The 19,281-nt window shown below is 37.7% G+C and overlaps 1 protein-coding gene across 3 annotated transcripts in view; it reads left to right on the top strand.

The window, feature by feature from the left end:
* The window catches only part of TBC1D15 (TBC1 domain family member 15), a 74,484-nt gene that overhangs the window by 8,322 nt on the left and 46,881 nt on the right, over nucleotides 1-19,281 (top strand). For 2 of the 3 annotated variants that reach the window (XM_019455113.2, XM_019455112.2), the window contains exons 2-3: nucleotides 17,099-17,197; nucleotides 17,733-17,807. In XM_019455113.2, the coding sequence (XP_019310658.1) occupies nucleotides 17,099-17,197; nucleotides 17,733-17,807 (174 nt within the window). Of the gene's footprint in view, nucleotides 1-9,073; nucleotides 9,126-17,098; nucleotides 17,198-17,732; nucleotides 17,808-19,281 lie in introns of those variants that run through there. The other variant, XM_053894658.1, reaches the window with a different exon arrangement.

Raw genomic sequence — 19,281 nt, 5'->3', positions numbered from 1 at the left:
AACAAAGTGGTCTAGGTTCATTCTTCTGCATGTTGCTGTCCACTTTTCCCAACACCATTTGCTGAAGAGACTGTCTTTTTTCCACTGGATATCCTTTCCTGCTTTGTTGAAGATTAGTTGGCCATACGTTTGTGGGTCCATTTCTGGGTTCTGTATTCTGTTAGATTGATCTGTGTGTCTTTTTTGCGAGTACCATACTGTTTTGATGATTACAGCTTTGTAATACAGCTTGAAGTCTGGAATTGTGATGCTTTCAGCTTTGGTTTTCTTTTTCAACACTACTTTAGCTATTCAGTGTCTTTTCTGTTTCCATACAAATTTTAGGATTGTTTGTTCTATTTCTGTGAAGAATGTTGGTTTTATTTTGATAGGGATTGTATTGAATGTGTAGATTGCTTTGCGTAGTATTGATTGTGGTTGTTACTCTTAAAACAACTTATGTTCTACATTTCTTTAGTTCTACAGTCATTACTGATTAACTTGTCCCAAATGAAAGTCACTGGGTTTTTTTTCCTTCTGTATTCCCTATCTCAGTGAATAACCTCATCCACTCAGTTTTGTCCTTGATTTCTCTTCTCTTCATCTTCCACATCTAATCAGTCATGAAGTTCTGTCACTTTGACCTTCTAAATATTTTTCTAAGCCATCTGCTTTTCTTCATCCCTACTGCCACAGCTGTAGTTCAAGCCACCATGAATCTCTCCCTCCCTTGGATTATTGCAGCTGTTCATTCTTGGCTCTGCAGCCAGTGTGTTGGCTCCGAGAAGGCAGGTCTGACCATGGCATTCCCCTGCTGGAACTTTTTCATGGATTTCTAGTGGCAAAGAGTTATCTTCAGGACAAATTCCAAACTCCCAAATTCTTGAGTGTGGTTTACAAAACTCTTTGTGATCTGATCTGGTCTCTACTTTTGTCCCTAAACTCTTTAACCTTTACTGTCTGATCTGGATTGTAGCCATGCACTGAACTGTTGTTCTCTGTGTAGAATGTACACTCTGCCAAGAACATAAACCTTCTGGTTAAAATTGTTTCTCCAGGGGCACCTCAGTGGTTCAGTTGATTGAACGGCTGACTCTTGATTTCGGTTCAAGTCATTTTCCCAGGGTTGTGGGATTGAGCCCTGTGTCCTGCTCTGTGCAGAATGTGGAGCCTGCTTGGGATTCTCTTTTTCTCTGCCCCTCCTCTGTGTGAGCACTCTCTCTCCCTCTTCTCCCTCTCCCTCCCTCTCCCTCCCTCTCCCTCCCTCTTCTCCCTCTCCCTCCCTCTTCTCCCTCTCCCTCCCTCTCCCCCCTCTCCCTCCCTCTCCCCCCCTCTCCCTCCCTCTCCCCCCTCTCCCTCCCTCTCCCCCCTCTCCCTCCCTCTCCCCCCTCTCCCTCCCTCTCCCCCCTCTCCCTCCCTCTCCCCCCTCTCCCTCCCTCTCCCCCCTCTCCCTCCCTCTCCCCCCTCTCCCTCCCTCTCCCCCCCTCTCCCTCCCTCTCCCCCCTCTCCCTCCCTCTCCCCCCCTCTCCCTCCCTCTCCCCCCTCTCCCTCCCTCTCCTCCCTCTCCCTCCCTCTCCTCCCTCTCCCTCCCTCTTCTCCCTCTCCCCCCCTCTTCTCCCTCTCCCCCCCTCTTCTCCCTCTCCCTCCCTTTCCCTCCCTCTTTCTCTCTCTCTCAAATAAAAAAAATTAAAATTGTCATTCTCCAGGTCTCAGTTGATAGATATATCACTGTAGTTCAGTCTTTCTGATTTCTCATCCTGTTTTAGCCCTTAAGTCTAGATGAGATATCATTTATTAGGTCCTACTATGGTAGCCTATTCATGCTTAAATCATACATTGTAATTATTTGTTTTATTGTCCTAATCTCTTCTTCAGTTATAAGTGCTGTGAAGGCAGTGACTGAATCTTCTGTATTTATATCCAGAAGCTTGCTCTGTGCCTGGCACATTGTATGCATTAATTGTATATTAATTGGAGAAATAACTGAAAATGACATCTCATTCAGGAGCCTGTGCCTTCCATCACACTGTGCTATGACTATTTACTGGTTTACATGATGCTACTAGTTTCAGCAGACACTTTTTTTTTTTTTTTTTGGTGTGTGTGTTTCTACTGACAGCTTTTATTCCTCACATTTCATTGAAGCTCAGTAAATTTGTTGAGTGTATGAGTAAAAAAAATGTGCTGTTTTGAAGGATTTGGTAGAAGTTATTTGCAGAAAGAAGGTGTAATGAAGAGAGAACAGAGAACACACATAAAAAGGTACAAAGGTTTGAGGGAAAGGTGGGTTCAGAGTGACCCAAGAGACAAAGTTTGCATGTATTAGGGAGTGTCAGGTGTTGATTAGCTGCAGAGGTAAAGTGTAGAGGATAGAGGGTAAAGTCAGAAGGATTTTAAGTTCAGGCATGGTGTGGTCACATGTACATTTTATAAAGATCAGTTTTGGCGGTGTTTACACACCTTACACAAATTTTTGGGAGATGACCAGATTGGGAGAAGAGAGACCAGAATGTTATTTTAGCAACCCAGGATAGCTATGATGAGGGGTCAGTGTCAGAGGTGAAGGTTTGAGGGATAGGAAATAGGATGGGAATGATGAAAAAGAGGATAACTGGTAGATGGAATGTCTTTGATAGAGGTGGGAATATCAGAAGAGCAGATTTGGGGTAAGACATACTGAGTTTAAGATGCCTGTGGGTTATTGAAATGAAAATATCAAGTAGGTGCTTAGATATTTGGGTGTTGAGTGCATTAGAATTTCTGGGCTCACACTGGTATTTTAACCAAAAGTTAAAAATTTTCAATATGCTTGATAGTTTTAAAGAAATTGAATTTTTGTCACTTTTTTGTTAAATTTAGCTTATAAAATTCACATAGGTACTACAGTTCAAGAATGTATGTTTTGTGGGGTGCCTGGGTGGCTCAGTTGGTTAAGCATCTGACTCTTGATTTCAGCTTAGGTCATGATCTCACGGTTTGTGAGGTGAACCCCTGTTGGGTTCAATGTGGAGCCTGCTTGTGATTCTCTTTCTGTCTCTCTCTCTCTGCCCCTCCCCTGCTTGCACATTTTCTGCTCTCTTTCTTTCTGTCTTTCTCTCTCCAAATAAACTTAAAAACAAAGAAAAAAGAATGTATGCTATGTATAGTAGGTATTGTATGTATGTATGTGTAGTAGGTGTTGGGTTTCCATGTTTGAACAAAGATTTAGGGCAAGAATTTTATCCCTGATAGTAAATTTAAAATATTTGGGTTGAATGTTATCATTATCTCTAGTTTTGGAAAATAAGGATTATGATATTCATAATATAAATAAAAATCCAATCCCACTTAAGTGTAGGAACAATATAGAAAATTATTTGCTATAATATAGTGCAACTTAATCTTTTTCAGCTTTTTTTGTCAGGAAGTAGCATGGTTAGATTGTCCCAGGTACATTTCTTTTTATGTAGAAACTTGAATTTCTTTGCCTGCCTCATTTTTGCCTTTTAATTCTAACTTTTGCTAAACTAGAGGTCAGCAAGTTTATTCTAAAACATTTGCTGTGGTTCCTAGAGTTCTTTTGGTAAGTTTCAATCTGGCATAGTTCCTTTGCTAAAGGAAAAAAATGCTGCAGTTTATGTTGCCATCAGCAGGCCATCATCATTGGGAGTTACAGACACATATTTACCTGGTTAGGCATCTTAGCAAATATTTAAAAATAGATAGTCGGGAGGGTATGAGGCGGTTTTATTCGAAATGGATTTTTCTCCTTTCTTTGGTACTTCAATACATTGTTCTCTCCCCCCTCCCCCACCAAGAGGGTGGGGAGCACTTAGAATATTCTAGCTTGTGTAAAGATTTTACGTTCTTTATAACACTGCTAGGTACACACAGGCAAGGAACTTTATCTTGTTTATTTTCTGTTCTTTGTAATGTCTGCACATAGTAAGTGCCTAATAAAAGTTCCAATTTGAATCAACTTTATATAACTAGCTTAGTACCATGAAGTGGCAAGTCTTTGGTGATAGTGTTTGCTCCCTGTAGACACTTAATCTGCAACGAAAAACATGGTGTGATTTAAAATTTTTTCTTGAGGCGGGATTAACCTCCCCCCCCTTTTTTAATGGAACTATCTTCTACTTTTACATGTTTACGTTTATATGGGGTTTTACAGTTTAAACAGTAAACCTCCCATGTAACTTATTTTTTTATACAGCTTTGAGGTACACTTGACAATAAGTTGCATATAGAGTGTGTAATTTGATAGTTTATGGTGTGTGTGTGTGTGTGTGTGTGGGTATACACTGTGAACTGTGTGTGTATATATACACTGAACCGGTCAGCACAGTAAAGATAATATTTTTACTGAAGTTTCCTCTTGACCCACAGTAATCTGTCACTACCTTTACCCTGTACACAGGCAACCATTGAGCTGCTTTTTGTCATTATAGAGTAGCTCACATTTTCTAGAATTTTATATAAATGGAATTATATAACTGTTTTTTTTTGTATTTTTTTTAGTCTTCATTCAGCAAAATTATTTTGATATTAATGTTGCATTATTCATTTTTCAAAAAGTTTTACTTAAGTAATCTCTGCACCCCATGTGGGGCTCGAACTCATGACCCCAAGATCAGGAGTTGAATGCTCCTTTGACTGAGCTAGCTAGATGCCCCAGTTTATTCATTTTTATTGCCAAATAGTATCTCACTGTATAGGCATACCAAGATTTACTCATTTATTTACCTGTTGATAGACATTTGGATTTTTTCCTACATTTGACTATTCTAAATAGAGCTGCTATGAAAATTGGTATAGTCTTGGTATGAACAGACACATTCTGTTTTCTTGGGCAAATACCAAGGAGTAGAATGGCTGGATCATAATGTTCATTGCATGCTTAGCATTTTAAGAAAGTGCCAAGCTATTTTTCTAAGTGGATGTACCATTTTACATGCTTACTGTGATGTACGAAAGTTCCAATTGTTCCACATCTCTGTCAGCATTTGGTATGTTAGCCTTTTTAATTATAGCCATTGTAATAGATTTGTAGTATCTCATTATGGTTTCAATTTGCAGTTCCCTAATGATTAAGGATGTTGAGCATCTTCTCATGTGATTGTATGTCATCCGTAAATCTTCTTTGGTAAAGTGTTCAAACCTTTTGTCTATTTTATTTTTGAGAGAGAGAGCGAGTGTGCATGCTTATGCAGAGCAGAGAGAGAGGGAGAGAGAGAATCTTACGCAGGCTCTATGCCCAGCATGGAGCCTTGTTATCAATACCTGAGCGGAAATCACGAGTCAGACTCTCACTTGACTGAGCCACCCAGGTTGTCCCTTGCTCATTTTATTTTAAACTGAGCTATTCATTTTCTTGTTAATGGGTTATGAGAGGGTTTTTTGTTTGTTTTGTTTTTGGGTTTTTGTTTTTTTGTTTTTTTGTTTTTTTTTCAGCAGGCAAAAGTTTATTAGAGTATAAGATTAGAAAGAATAGTAGGAAAGTCCTCTTTACAGAGAGGGGACATTTGAAAATGACGTGTGAGACTTCTTACGTTCTGGATATAGGCCCTTTATTAGATACGTGATAGGATTTGCAAATGTATTTTCCCTGCCTGAGCCTTGGCTTGTCATTTGGTTGATAGTGCCTTTTTTTTAGTTATTATTTTTTAAAAATTATTTTTTAATGTTTGTTTATTTTTAAGAGAGCACGCAAGTGGGGGAGGGGTAGAGAGAGAGGGAGGCAGAATCCTAAGCAGGCTCCAGGCTCTGAGCTATTGGCACAGAGCCCAATGTGGGGTCAAACTCCCGAATTGTGAGATCATTACCTGAGCTGAAGTTGGACACTTAACCAACAGAGCCACCCAGACGCTCCTTGATAGTGTCTTTTAAAGCAGAAGTTTTCAGGACGCTCAGGTGGCTCCCTTGGTTAAGCATCGGACTCTTGATTTCAGCTCAGGTCATGATCTCACGGTTCATGAGGTGGGGCTGAGGGCTCTTTGCTCACAGCATTGGGCCTGCTTGGGATTCTCTCTCTCCCTCTCTCTCTCTCTCTCTCTCTGTCTTTCTCTCTGTCTTTCGCTCTCGCTCTCGCTCTCCCTCTCGCTCTCCCTCTCGCTCTCCCTCCCTCCCTCCCTCCCTCTCCCCCTGTCCCTCTCCCACTTGTGTGTCTGTGTGTGCATGCATGCCTGCTCTTTCTCTAAGTAAATAAATGAACACTAAAAAAAGTAGAAGTTTTCAATTTTGTTGATGTATCCATTTTTTTCTTTTATGCTTCTGGTGTCATTTCTAAAAAATTTTTGCTGAACCCAAGACCATAAGATTTTCTGTTTTCTTCCTAAATTTTGTAGTTTTAGGTTTTACACTTAAATCTGTGACCCATTTCAATTTAATTTGTATATGTTGTGTGGTGTATGAATTGAAGTTTATTTTTTTGCACTCTGATTCAAGTTTTTTAATTACTGTGTGTTGAAAAGACTATTCTTTCTTTGCTGAATTGCTTTTCTACTTGTGTCAAATAAATTTACTATATATGCATTTTTATGTTGATTCCAGAATTCTTTATTCTGGACAGTCAATCTCTTTGTTTCTCTTTACATCAGTACCACATTTTCTTGATTACTGTAGATTTATGCTGAGTCTTATAGCCGGGCATGTTAGTGTTCCACACATTATTCTGTTGCAAGTCTGATTTGGTTGTTCTAGGTCATTTGAATTCCACACAAATTTTAGAATCTGCTTTTTACTATCTCCAGAAGAGCCTGCTGGGATTTTGATTGGCACTATAATCAATCTAGAGGTCAGTTTCGGGGAGAATGGACATCTTAACAGTATTGATTCCACTAAGCCATGAACATGGTGTATTTTGCATTTAATTAGGTCTTCTTTCATTTCTCTCAAATACTTTTATAATTTTCAGTTTAGAAGTCTTACACGTTATCTGTTAGATTTATATTTGAGTATATGATATTTCTTGAAGTTATTGTAAATGCTGTATTTAAAAACCTTATTTACTGATATGCGTGTATGTATGTAAATAATAGATTTTTGTATGTTGGTTTTGAGTCCTGGATCCTTGCTGGGTTTTCACTTAATTTTTGTAGCTTTTATGTAGATTCTACTAATTTTCCTATGTAGACGATTGTCATCTGCAAATAAGTTGTTTTACTTTTTCCTTTCCAGTCTAGATGCCTTATATTTATTTTTTATTTATTGTAATGTTCAAGACCTCAAGCATAGTGTTGAATAGAGGGATAAGATTGGAAATCTTTATCTTGTTCTTGATCTTAGGAGAAAGCATTCAATCTTTAAGCATATGATATCAGGTGTAGTGTTTCATACATGCCCTTTATCAGACTGAGAAGGGTTCCTTCTATTCTTAAATTTGTTGAGAGTTTTTATCAGAAATGGGCATTGGATTTTATTGAGTGCCTTTTCTGCACCTTGTAAGATGATCATATGGTTTTTCTTTAAAAATATTTTTGCTATGGTGAGTTTACAGAGATTGATTTTTGAGTATTAAACCATGAAGTATTTTCCTTGTTTACATATTGTTGGATTCAGTTTGTTAAATCTTGTTTAAAATTTTGCATCTAAATTCATGAGATATATTGGTGTATATAGTTTTATTTTCTTAAAAAAATTTTTTTTAATGTTTACTTTTGAGAGAGAGACAGAGTGTGAGTGGGGGAGGGTCAGAGAGAGAGGGAGACACAGAACTCGAAGCAGGCTCCAAGCTGTCAGCACAGAGCCCCACATGGAGCCCAGACTCACAAACCGTGAGATTATGACCTGAGCCGAAGTCGGATGCTTAATTGACTAAGCCACCCAGGCGCCCCTCGTTTTTTTTTTTTCTTGTAATGTTTTAGTCTCATTTCAGTGCCAGGGTAGTGCTGGCTTCATAGAATGAGTTGGGAAGTTACTCCTCATCTTCAGTTTTCTGGAATTTGTGTAAGGTTGGAAAAAAATAATTTTGGGTCTTTTAAAGTTTGTTAGTTGATTTTACAGCACAGTATTTAGTGTGGGACTGATTTTGCCCGACTGTTGAGGCCAGGCTGCTCTGAGTACTTTACTCAGAGCCCTGTGAATTATGAGGTTTCCCACCCTTTGGGGAACAATTCCATGTGAGCCTGCATATTGTTTCTTCTAATAATTTCATGTGACCTTTCCTCCTAGCCTTTGATAATTTATGGACACACATGCACTGACCAACACTCTGCTGACTACTCAGGGAGAGACCTCTACAGATCTCTTGAATTCTCTGTGCACTTATCTCTTCTATGGTACTCTGTCCTGTGAACTCTGACTTGGCTTCCCCCAATTCCCATCTCTGTGTCCTCAACTCCAGGAGACCACTAGGCATTGGCTGGGTTTTCTCTCACTTTGCCAGCTAGAAACTCTCTCAAGACAGTAAGCTGGGGCAGTTATATGGCCCACCTCATTTGTTTCCTTTGAACAGTCACTGTCCTTCATTACCTGATTAAACACACACACACACACACACACACACACACACACACACACACACACACACACTCTGTTTCATCGATTTGGCCTGCTTACTTGCTCGCTTTCCTTTTCCGTTTTTGTTTCCTGGTGGGAGGGTAAATCCAGTCTCCTGCCCTCTTGGCTGGAAGTATAAGGTATTATAGTTGTTGTTTTTTTTCTTCTCTAGTTTTGGTGGGATTAATATCTATTTCTGTTATATATCCTTTTTTTTCTCAAGCTCAGGCTGAATGTTTGATTGTGTTCCAGATTTTTTTCCTTGGTAGTTATGAACTCTGAGCTGGTCTTTTTCTTTCAGAGTTTTTGTAATAACCGTTTTATTCTTGTTGGTCTGTATTGTTTTTTTTCTGTCATGTGTCTTCTGAGAGGTGACATTGTCAACAAGACCTTCAAGAATTTTATCAGATGCTGATTATGTAGAGAATGCCAGTAGATATTTGGGTAGCTGAAGGTCATCACCACCTCTAGAGAGTAGGTTTATATCAGTTAGTAATTTATATTAGTGTCTTTTTACCCCATTTCATTGGTAGTCTGTGTATACTCTATAACAATAGCATTCTTTCTCTTCTTTCACTTCCTTTTATTTTGCAGGTACACTTAGTGATAGGTGGTGCTCTTCCCTCAGATCTTCTGCTTGGTGTGTCCTTCCCTTTTGTTTTCTCAGGGTAGGTCCTTTTATTGTTGAAGTCATGTCCTGGTTTCCATCTGACAATATTCCTCCACTACCTTTGAGATTTGGTTTAAATTCTTTTTAAAACTACATATTTTGCATTTATTACCAGTAGTTTTTAGCATTTTGGTTGTAAAACAAAACATAATACAGAAAAATGACACCTTTATAACATCATAAGGAAACACCACTTTAGTCAAGAAGTAGTAGACCTTTGCAGCCACTCCAGAAGACCTTCCATGTACCCTCTTCTCCTAAGTAACCACTGTCCTTTTTTTAAAAAATATATTAAAAAAACTTTTTTTAGAGAGCATGCGTTCAAGCTGGGGAGAGGGGTAGGAAGGGGGAGAGAGAGAGAGAGAGAGAGAGAGAGAGAGAGAGAGAGAGAGAGAGAGAGAGAATATCCCAAGCAGGCTCCACGTTCAGCATGGAGCCTGATGCGGGCTCAGTCCCACAACCCTGGGATTATTACCTGAGCCAAAATCAAGAGTAGGATACTCTACTGACTGAGCCACCCAGGGGCTCCTGTCCTAACTTTTCTAGTACTTACTTTCTTACATTTCTTTACTGTTGCTAGGATTTTTTTTTTTAAGTTTATTTACCTTGAGAGAGACAGAGGCTGTGCAGGTGGGGGATGGGCGGAGAGAAAGGGAGAGAGAGAACCCCAAGCAGGTTCCAGGCTGTCAGCACAGAGCCTGATGTGGGGCTTGAACCCAAAAACTGTGAGAGCATGACCTGAGCTGAAACCAAGAGTTGGTTGCTTAACCTTAAGACTGAGCCACCTAGGCACCCCTTAAAATTGTTTTATGGTTCATTTATATTTGAGAGTGAGTGAGTGAGAGAGAGAGAGAGAGAGAGAGAGAGAGAGAGAGAGAATGAGTGGGAGAGGGGCAGAGAGAGAGAGAGGGAGACACAGAATCTGAGGCAGGCTCCAAGCTCTGAGCTGTCAGCACAGAGCCAGACACAGAACTCAAACTCATGAACTGTGAGATCATGACCTGAGCAGAAGTTGTACGCTGAACCAACTGAGCCACTCAGGCACCCTTGTCTCAGTCTTTTTTCTTCTCCTAGCTTTCCATTTGCCAGCTTCTTGACATTAGTTTTCATTGCCCTTCACTTCAGTAGAATATAATTTTTTCTTGTTTTTCTTTCTGACATTTTTTTCCTGTTATGCTTATGAACTCTTTATCTTCTCTCAAATCTTAGGTAGTAGAAAGAGAGGCATTGCTGATGCCCTTTCTTTGCTTCCTGTAGCACAGAGGACCAACTCATGTTCACAACACTGGTAATTGGTGACTACTTCAGATGGGAATATGAGCATATGGTATACTGGAATAATTTTGTTAGTGTCTGTATATATTGAGCCTTAAGTTGATTGTCGTTTTCATTGTGTACCCTTTGGACAAATAAAACTTTTCAAATCTCAACCCCAAAATAGTGGAAGAACCTCAGTCAAATCATTTAATGTCCTTGCATTTTTTTCTCTTACAAAGTAGGAATGATAACACGTATCTAATTGTGTTATGAGGATCAAATTGATAACATAGAAATGCTGTGTAAAGTAATGCATAATAGAAATACTACATGATGATAATAACATTTTAACCTTTCTTTTTTATCTTGCATTAGAGATTATGAACAAAACCAGAGTAAAGAAATTGAAAACCTGTTTTACTAAATGTATTACCTCGGATGAAATTCCTGATATCATAATTATTCCCTGTAGCAAAATAATTTTTCATACCAAACAAGCTTAGAGATAGCTTTTCAAATACTAATTATTACCATTGACGAAGATAGGATGCAGAATATCCTATGGCAGAAAGATACTCATCAGGAATCAATTCACTTATAGGGTCTAATGAAGAAGAAATACCATTTTAACACTTTGTATAAGATCACAATTTTAATTGGACTTCTCTTTTTGTGTTTTGAGCTATTGTAGATAGTTGATACCTGTAGAGTTGTGTTTTATTAATAAGCTCATGTACCGAGAAACGAGTGATGAACAAACATATTCTGTAAATTAAAAAAAAGTGAAATCATTCCCTCAAAAGTGGAGTGGAGGACTTTAGGAGTAAAATATATGATTCGGGACGCCTGGGTGGCTCAGTCGGTTGAGCATCCAGCTTTGGGTTAGGTCGTGATCTCGCGGTTCACCAGTTCCAGTCCCGTGTCAGACTCTGTGCTGACAGCTCAGAGCCTGGAGCCTGCTTGGGATTCTTTGTCTCCCTCTCTCTCTGTATCTTCCCCGCTCACGCTTTGTCTCTGTCTCTCTCAAAAAATAAATGTTAAATAAAATAAATGCATGTTACAAAAGGGCCTACAAATTTCTTTTGTGTACTATTTAGTAGGAGTTCGGATGGGAGAGAAACCAAGAGTTTTTGTTAAAAGGCCTAATTGTTAGTCAACTGCTGCATTGCTTTATAAATTAAAGACATTTAAAAATTGTTTTTAGGCCTAAGCAGCATTATTTTCTACATCTAAGCAATTTCAGAAACTGCTTTTCTGTAGGGAAACCATGTGGAATTTTTCTGGTAGTTTCTTGAGGCAGTAACAATTGAGATTTAATGGATGAAGATGTTAGGAAATCTGAAATCCACTCCCTCCTTTGATGTGCATGTGGTCTTGAGTAGTCACTGAATAGCTTTTGTGTCTCAGTTTATTCTTCTGTAAAATGGAGATGGAAATAAGGTCTATTTCTGACACATTCAGTTTAGCTATGAGGATCAAAAGAGATCAGACTGCTTTGAAAACAAAGTCAATAGTTGGGGTTCCTGGGTGGCTCAGTCAGTTAAGTGTCCAACTTCAGCTCAGGTCCTGATCTCATGGTTTGTCATGCTCTGTACTGATAGCTCGGAGCCTGGAGCCTGCTTTGGATTCTATGTGTGTCTCTCTCTCTGCCTCTCTCTCACTTGCGTGCTCTTTCTCTCTCTCAAAAATAAACATAACAAATTTTTTTTTCAAAAAAAAGAAATAATTAAAACTGTCACCATTAAGGGGCACCTGGGTGGCTCAGTTGGTTAAGCGACCAACTCCAGCTCAGGTCATGATCTCCCAGTTCGTGGGTTCGAGCCCCACATCGGGCTCTGTGTGGACAGCTCAGAGCCTGGAACCTGCTTCCGATTCCATGTCTCCTGCTCTCTCTGCCCCTCCCCTGCTTGTATTCTGCCCCCCCCCCCAAAAAAAAATAAACATTAAAAAAAATTTAAAACTATCATTAACTTTAATATTTGAAGTAAATTACATATTTGATGCAACTAGAACTTTTTTTTTGTCCCTTTAAGTCTTACAAGACTTAATAAAGGTTAGGAGCTCAGTAAGGTAAGTCTATTAATTTCATTCTATTTCTGGCAGAATTAGTAATTTGTATCGGTTAACATCACAGCCTTCAAATTAGCCGAATATGACTGCTTTCTAAAGACAGTACAAGTCTTGGTTTGTGATTGTGAATATTTGGACATGTAATTTGTCCCTCAAAAAGTACTAAAGAGTTAAGGAACACAGAACATGGAATGAGTGCAGCTTGGACTTTTTCATAAGATACCTAGTACTATCATGCTTTTTAGGTATTTTCCCAGCTAAATTACTTAGGAAATTCAGCTTTTTCTTAAATGAAAAAGAGAACAGACACTTGGCCAGCATATGTATGGGAAAGAAAGAGTTGCTTAATGTGCTTCAGTTAGGTATTTTATTTGACTCTTTAGGATGCACTTACTTTATTAAGGTTCCAGAATCTGTTAAGTGTTAATGGTATCACAGAATCTTAGATTATGTTGTTAACGATACCAAGCTTTTCTGGGTAAATAAGTGTCACTTTTTCTACTATGAGAACTATGAAGCTCTTGATTATTCTATTAGCTGAGTCTTAGGTGAAAATATGCTAACATGTAGTTTCAGGGTATGTCTCTGATCTATTTGTCACAAAAAAATGAAATTTTAAGGGATTTTTTTTTTCGCCTCTTAACCTTTTCCTACTTCCATATTGTGGCCTCAGATACATTATCCAGTTTAACCTCTTGTTTTAAAAATTGGTAAGCTGAAGTCTGGAAAGGTTATAGTTTATACATCTGGAATTCCCTTTTTCCACTTTACTCGTTAAAATTATTTTTTTATTACTGAAGCAAGGTATAACTATATTTTAACTTCAAGATGTTCAAGTCAGTTAAAGGCATTAAAATAGACAGTTACAGTTCTCTTTCAGCCTTTCCACATCCCATTCTTTTTTCAAGTAACTTCTGTTCACAGCTTTAAGTGTGTCTTTCCAGAACTTGTTCTGTGTATTACAGAGATTTAGAGAAACTTAAAAAAAAAAAATGTAGATGTCATATACTATATGTAATTGGCTGTTTTCTGTGTCTTTCTGTTCATTTAATGTACCATATTCTTTCTTAACTGCTAAATAGTATTCTCTGTAGAATGAATATCCCAGGATATATTTGATCATTTCCCTCTGTGGGATATTTAAATTCATAACTTCCCTTCTTTCCTCCTTCCCTCACCTCCCCTGATAGTGTAAATAATACTGTGAATAGTCTTAAACATATCTTTATGCATATGTGTGAATAAATCTGTGTACTTTGCAAGTTTTTACTTTCATACAAATAATACAGAATGTCTCCCACCATTTCCCAACTCATACTGTCCCCAGTCTTTGCCTTCTGCTTAATGCTGGTCTGGTGCTTAACAACTATTACATTGAATGCTACCTTGGGTTTTTGAGATCAGAATTTCTCTCTGATCTTGATTACTAAATTAAAAGGACTCTTTTCCTAATGTACAAATTCATATCACAAGTGACTAACACTTGTGACAAACACATATCACAAGTGACTAACACAGGACAGGCAGTAAAAGTAATGTGGTGCTTTATAATGTAGTGGTTAAGAGCACAGTTCTGGTGTCAGACTGCCAGGATTTTAATCTCCACACTACTCCTTAACTACCCCTTAGTATTTGTGTCATCAACCTTAGACAAGTTAGTTAACCTCTCTTTCAGTTTTCTCATTAACACAAATGGGCTTCTCATTCTAATGATGTAGTAGGATACAGTTATAGAGCCAGTGTATAGTATACGGTTATACTCTGTGGTCTAGAGTTGTAGGGATTAAGCTATCATATGCGGAGTTCCCGGTGCATAAGTGTTCCATAAATGCTAACTAAAAACAACAGAATGCATACCCATTTACATTTTTAAAAGTTTATTTTTGAGAGAGAGAGTGAGAGAGAGAGAGAGCGTGAGCACACAGGGGAGGGGCAGAGTGGGAGGGGGAATAGAGGATCCCAAGTGGGCTCTGCACTGACAGCAGCAAGCCCCATTTGGGGCTCGCACTCATTAATTGTGAGATCATGACCTGAGTAGAACTTGGATGCTCAACTGACTGAGCCACCCAGTTGCCCCATACCCATTTACATTTGTAACTAGGGTGTGATGGTGATAGGTTGTGATGGTGCTTGTCTTGCATGTTGGTCCACATGGTATTCTGAATAGTGATGTGGTTATATTAATAAAAGTTCTACATAAATATAAAATGTCCATAGTACCCAAAGCAGTCTATAGATTTAATGTAATCCCTATCAAAATACCAACAGCATTTTTCATAGAACTAGAATAAATAATGCTAAAATTTGTATGGAACCACAAAAGATCCCGAATAGCCAAAGCATTCTTGAAAGAGAATAAAACTTAAGGTATCACAATCCCAGATATCAAGATGTACTGCAAAACTGTTGTAATCAAAACAGTATGGTACTGGCACAAAAAGAGACACACAGATCAGTGGAACAGAACAGAAAGCCTGGAAATAAATCTATGATTATATGTTCAGTTAATCTTCATCAGAGGAAGCAAAGTTATGTGATGGGAAAAAGTTTATTCAACAAGTGGCACTATGAAAACTGGACAGCTACATGTAAAAGAATGAAACTGAACTACTTTCTTTTACCATGGATTAAAGACCTAAATATGAGACCTGAAACCATAAAAACCCTAGAAGAAAGCATAGGCAGTGATTTCTTTGAATTTACACCAACATCTTTCTAGATATGTCTTCTAAAGTAAGGGAAACAAAAGCAAAAATAAACTATTGGGATCCCATCAAAATATAAAGCTTCTGCACAGCAAAAGAAACCATCAACAAAACAAGAAACCCACTGAATGGGAGAACATACTTGGAAATGATATATCTGATAAGGGGTTAGTATCCAAAATATATAAAGAATTTATGCACCCCAACACCAAAAAAACCCAAATAATCCAATTAAATGGGCAGAAGACATGAACAAACATTCTCTAAAGAAGACATCCAGGTGGCCAATCGACACATGAAAAGATGCTCAACATCACTTATCAGGGAAATGCAAATCAAAATAACAATGAGATACCACCTCACACACCTGTCAGAATGGCTAAAATTGAAAACACAAGAAACAAGTGTTGGCGAGGATATGGAGAAAAAGAAATCTTCATGCACTGTTGGTGGGAATGCAAACTAGTGCAGCCACTGTGGAAAACAATGTGGAGTTTCCTCAAAAAATTAAAAATAGAATTACCATATGATCCAGTAATTCCACTACTGGGTATTTACCCAAAGAATATGAAAACACTAATTTGAAAAGATACATATGCACCCCTATGTTTATTGCAGCATTATTTACAATAGCCAGAATACAAAAGCAGCCCAAGTATCCATCGATAGATGAAAGAGTAAAGATGAGGTGTACACACCCCCCCATTCACACAGTGGAGTATTACTCACCCATTAAAAGATGAAGTCTTGCCATTTTCAACAAGGATGGATCTAGAGAGTATAATGCTAAGTGAAATAAGTCAGAGAAAGACAAATACCATATGATTTCATTCATGGGGAATTTAAACAAACGAACAAAGAAAAAGACAAACCCAAGACTTAAATGTAGAGAACAAACTGGTGGCTATCAGAGGGCAGGTGGGTGGGGGATGGGTGAAATAGGTGAAGGAGATTGAGAGTACACTTAACCATGATGAGTACTGAGTAAAGAATTGTTGAATCACTATATTGTACACCTGAAGCTAATATAACTATGTTAATTGTACTGGAATTAAAATGTCTACATAAATGGAAACTGCAACTGCACTTTGTTCTAAACTTATATATGTCAAAAATACTTAGGTCTAGAAGTGATTATTTTATTTCTCTTTTACTTATTTTCCTAATGAAAAAAATTTTTTAGTGGTTTAAAATGGGTCCCAGGAATGGAATCTTAGTTTATAACATTATGCTTTTAGAAAATAAGGCTTACCTTTGTATGGTTCAGTTTACTTAGGAATTAACTTAAGTCTCCCTTGTATTGCCATAGGATGTTGTTCAGGGACCATGTTTTAATCATACTTACGTAACTATAGTGTTTTACGTATTCAGTAAATATTTGTGTGCTTGAACTACTTTAATCATTCCTAGATGGTCCTCATCATTACTCTTTAAAATTCCCGTGTTATTCCCTGAATTTCTATGCCATTTTGCTATAAAAACACACTGAAATAATCTTACAGTAAAACGTGCTATTCTAGGAATAGTTAGAAAGCAGTGATTCCTTATTGCATTTCATCTGTTCTTATTCTTGAGTATTTTCAGATCCTTTTTCAGTTTGAACCCAATATCTTGCTTAATGTTTGTTAATGATGTATTTTAAGTGGAATCTGCTTGAGACACATAGCATTTTTGTTTATGGAGAAGATCAAGGTTGTGATTATCACTAAATCAAACTTCCATGCATAACAAAGCAAACTTCCTTCCAGTTTGTCTTAGTTTGAAGTGCTCTTAAACTTGAGTGGTATTTTTCAAATAATACATTTATATATGAAATAATCAGAAATGTGGTTCAGGCATTACAGGAAAATATCTCACTTTTTTAAAACAAATGTTGAAACAGTACTTAATAATGTGTGGTTAATTCTTTTTTTTTTTTTTTTTTTTTTTGCTGTTCCAGATTATATACGAACAGGAAGGGGTCTATATTCACTCATCTTGTGGAAAGACCAATGACCAAGACAGCTTGATTTCAGGAATATTACGTGTGTTAGAAAAGGTGGGTTTCTAGTAAATGATTTTATTTATGATTGTTTATGGCAGTGGTTCATTGTTAGGGCATTGTTAGTTTGAATTTCATGTGTGAAGTGAAATTATGTAATTGAACAGTGGTTGTAAATTTAACATGAAAATGATGTTAGAAAAAAATACTTAATTAAAAAATTAAAAAAGATTTTAAGTAATCTCTACACCCAGTGTGGGGCTCAAACTCACTGCCCCAAGATCAGGAGTCCCGTGCTCCACTGAGTCAGCCAGGCACCCCAGAAAAAAAGTAACTTTAGATAGCCAGTAAAATGGCATGGACTATTATAAAACTTATGTAAAAGTTGCAGTAATGTAAATTTTTTATAATGAATAATAATAGTTTAAAAATCTATATAACAATTATCAAATAGTTTATGATATTACATACTTAAAATGCTAATATTTAGTGGTTTAAAATTTTCATTTTGGGTTCAGGGAATTACACATAGGTGACTAAGAGTGTAAGATATTGCTGAATAGTAACCGTAGTCCATAATTTCTTTCTCTAGGATGCTGAAGTAATAGTGGACTGGAGACCATTGGATGATGCTTTAGATTCTTCTAGTATTCTCTACGCTGGAAAGGTATTTAAAAAAGAAAGGGTGTGACTAAAGGAAGGAATGCTATTAAGAATTTTTTTTTAAAGGTTATTTATTTATTTTTGAGAGAGAGAGAGAGTGTGAGAGCATGAGCAGGGGAGGAGCAGAGAGAGGGAGAGAGAGAATCCCAAGCAGGCTCCACGCTGTGAGTGCAGAGCCTGGTGCAGGGCTTGAACTCACGAACTGTGAGATTGTAACCTGAGCCAAAACCAAGAGTCAGACGCTCAACTGACTGAGCCACCCAGGCACCCAAGGAATGCTATTTTTATTTTTATTTTTATGTTTTTGTTTTTGCTATTTATTTATTCCAGTATAAGGAATGCCATTAAAACAATTATTTCTTAATGTTTAATTTTGAGAGAGGGGGGGAAACAGAGTGTGAGCATGGGAGGGGCAGAGAGAGAGGGAGACACAGAATCTGAAGCCGGCTCCAGGTTCTGGGCTTGAACGCAAACCATGAGATCATGACCTGAGCTGAAATTGGATGCTTAAGTCAACTAAGCTACCCAGGCACCCCAAGGAATGCCATTTTAAAATAACTTTTTTGAGCTATAATTCATATGTCATAAAATTTATTATTTTAAAGTGTACAATTCAGTGGTGTTAATATATTTACAGAGTTGTGTAACCATCACCAATATCTAATTTTAGAACATTTTTATCACTCCTAAAAAAGAAACTACCTTTTAGTAGTACACTCCTCATTCCCACTTAACTCCAGCCTCTTGCAACCACTCATCTACTTTTCATCTCTGAGAATTTGCCTATTGTGGACATTTCATTTAAATGGAATCATACAGTATGTGGCCTTTTGTGACTTGCTTCTTTGACTTGGTATAATGTTTTCAAGGTTTATCCATGTTATAGCACTTCTCGGTCCATCCATCCTTCTTCTTTCCCTCTTTCTTGCCTGCCTTCCTGCCTTCCTTCCCTGCCTTCTGCTGAACAACATTGCATTTATGGATATAAGTAATCCCCCCTTACCCATGTGGGATATGTTCTAAGACCCCCAGTGGATGCCTGAATACTATCAATACAGATAGTATTGAACCCTGTACATACTGTGTTTTTCCTATACATACCTATGATAAAGTTTAATTTATAAATTAGGCACAGTAAGAGATTAACACTAATAACTAATAATAAAATATGACAATAATAACAATATACTATAATAAAAGTTATATGAATGTGGTCTTTCTCAAAATCGTGATTGTACTGTACTTACCTGTCTTATGATGATGTGAAATGATAAAGTGCCTACGTGATGAAGTGAGGTGAATGATGTAGGCATTGTGAAGTAGTGTTAGGCTACTATTGACCTTCTGACAATATGTCAAAAGGAGGATCATCTGCTTCTGGACCATTGTTGACTGTGTGTAACAGACTGTAGATAACAAACTGTGGAAAAGGAAAACCACAGATACGGGGTGCACTGCACCACATTTTGTTTATTAGT

Source organism: Panthera pardus, unplaced genomic scaffold (genome assembly GCF_024362965.1).
Source record: "Panthera pardus isolate Hobbes unplaced genomic scaffold, ASM2436296v1 HiC_scaffold_6, whole genome shotgun sequence".
Classification (NCBI taxonomy): domain Eukaryota; kingdom Metazoa; phylum Chordata; class Mammalia; order Carnivora; family Felidae; genus Panthera; species Panthera pardus.
This window is presented reverse-complemented; position numbering and strand designations above follow the sequence as displayed.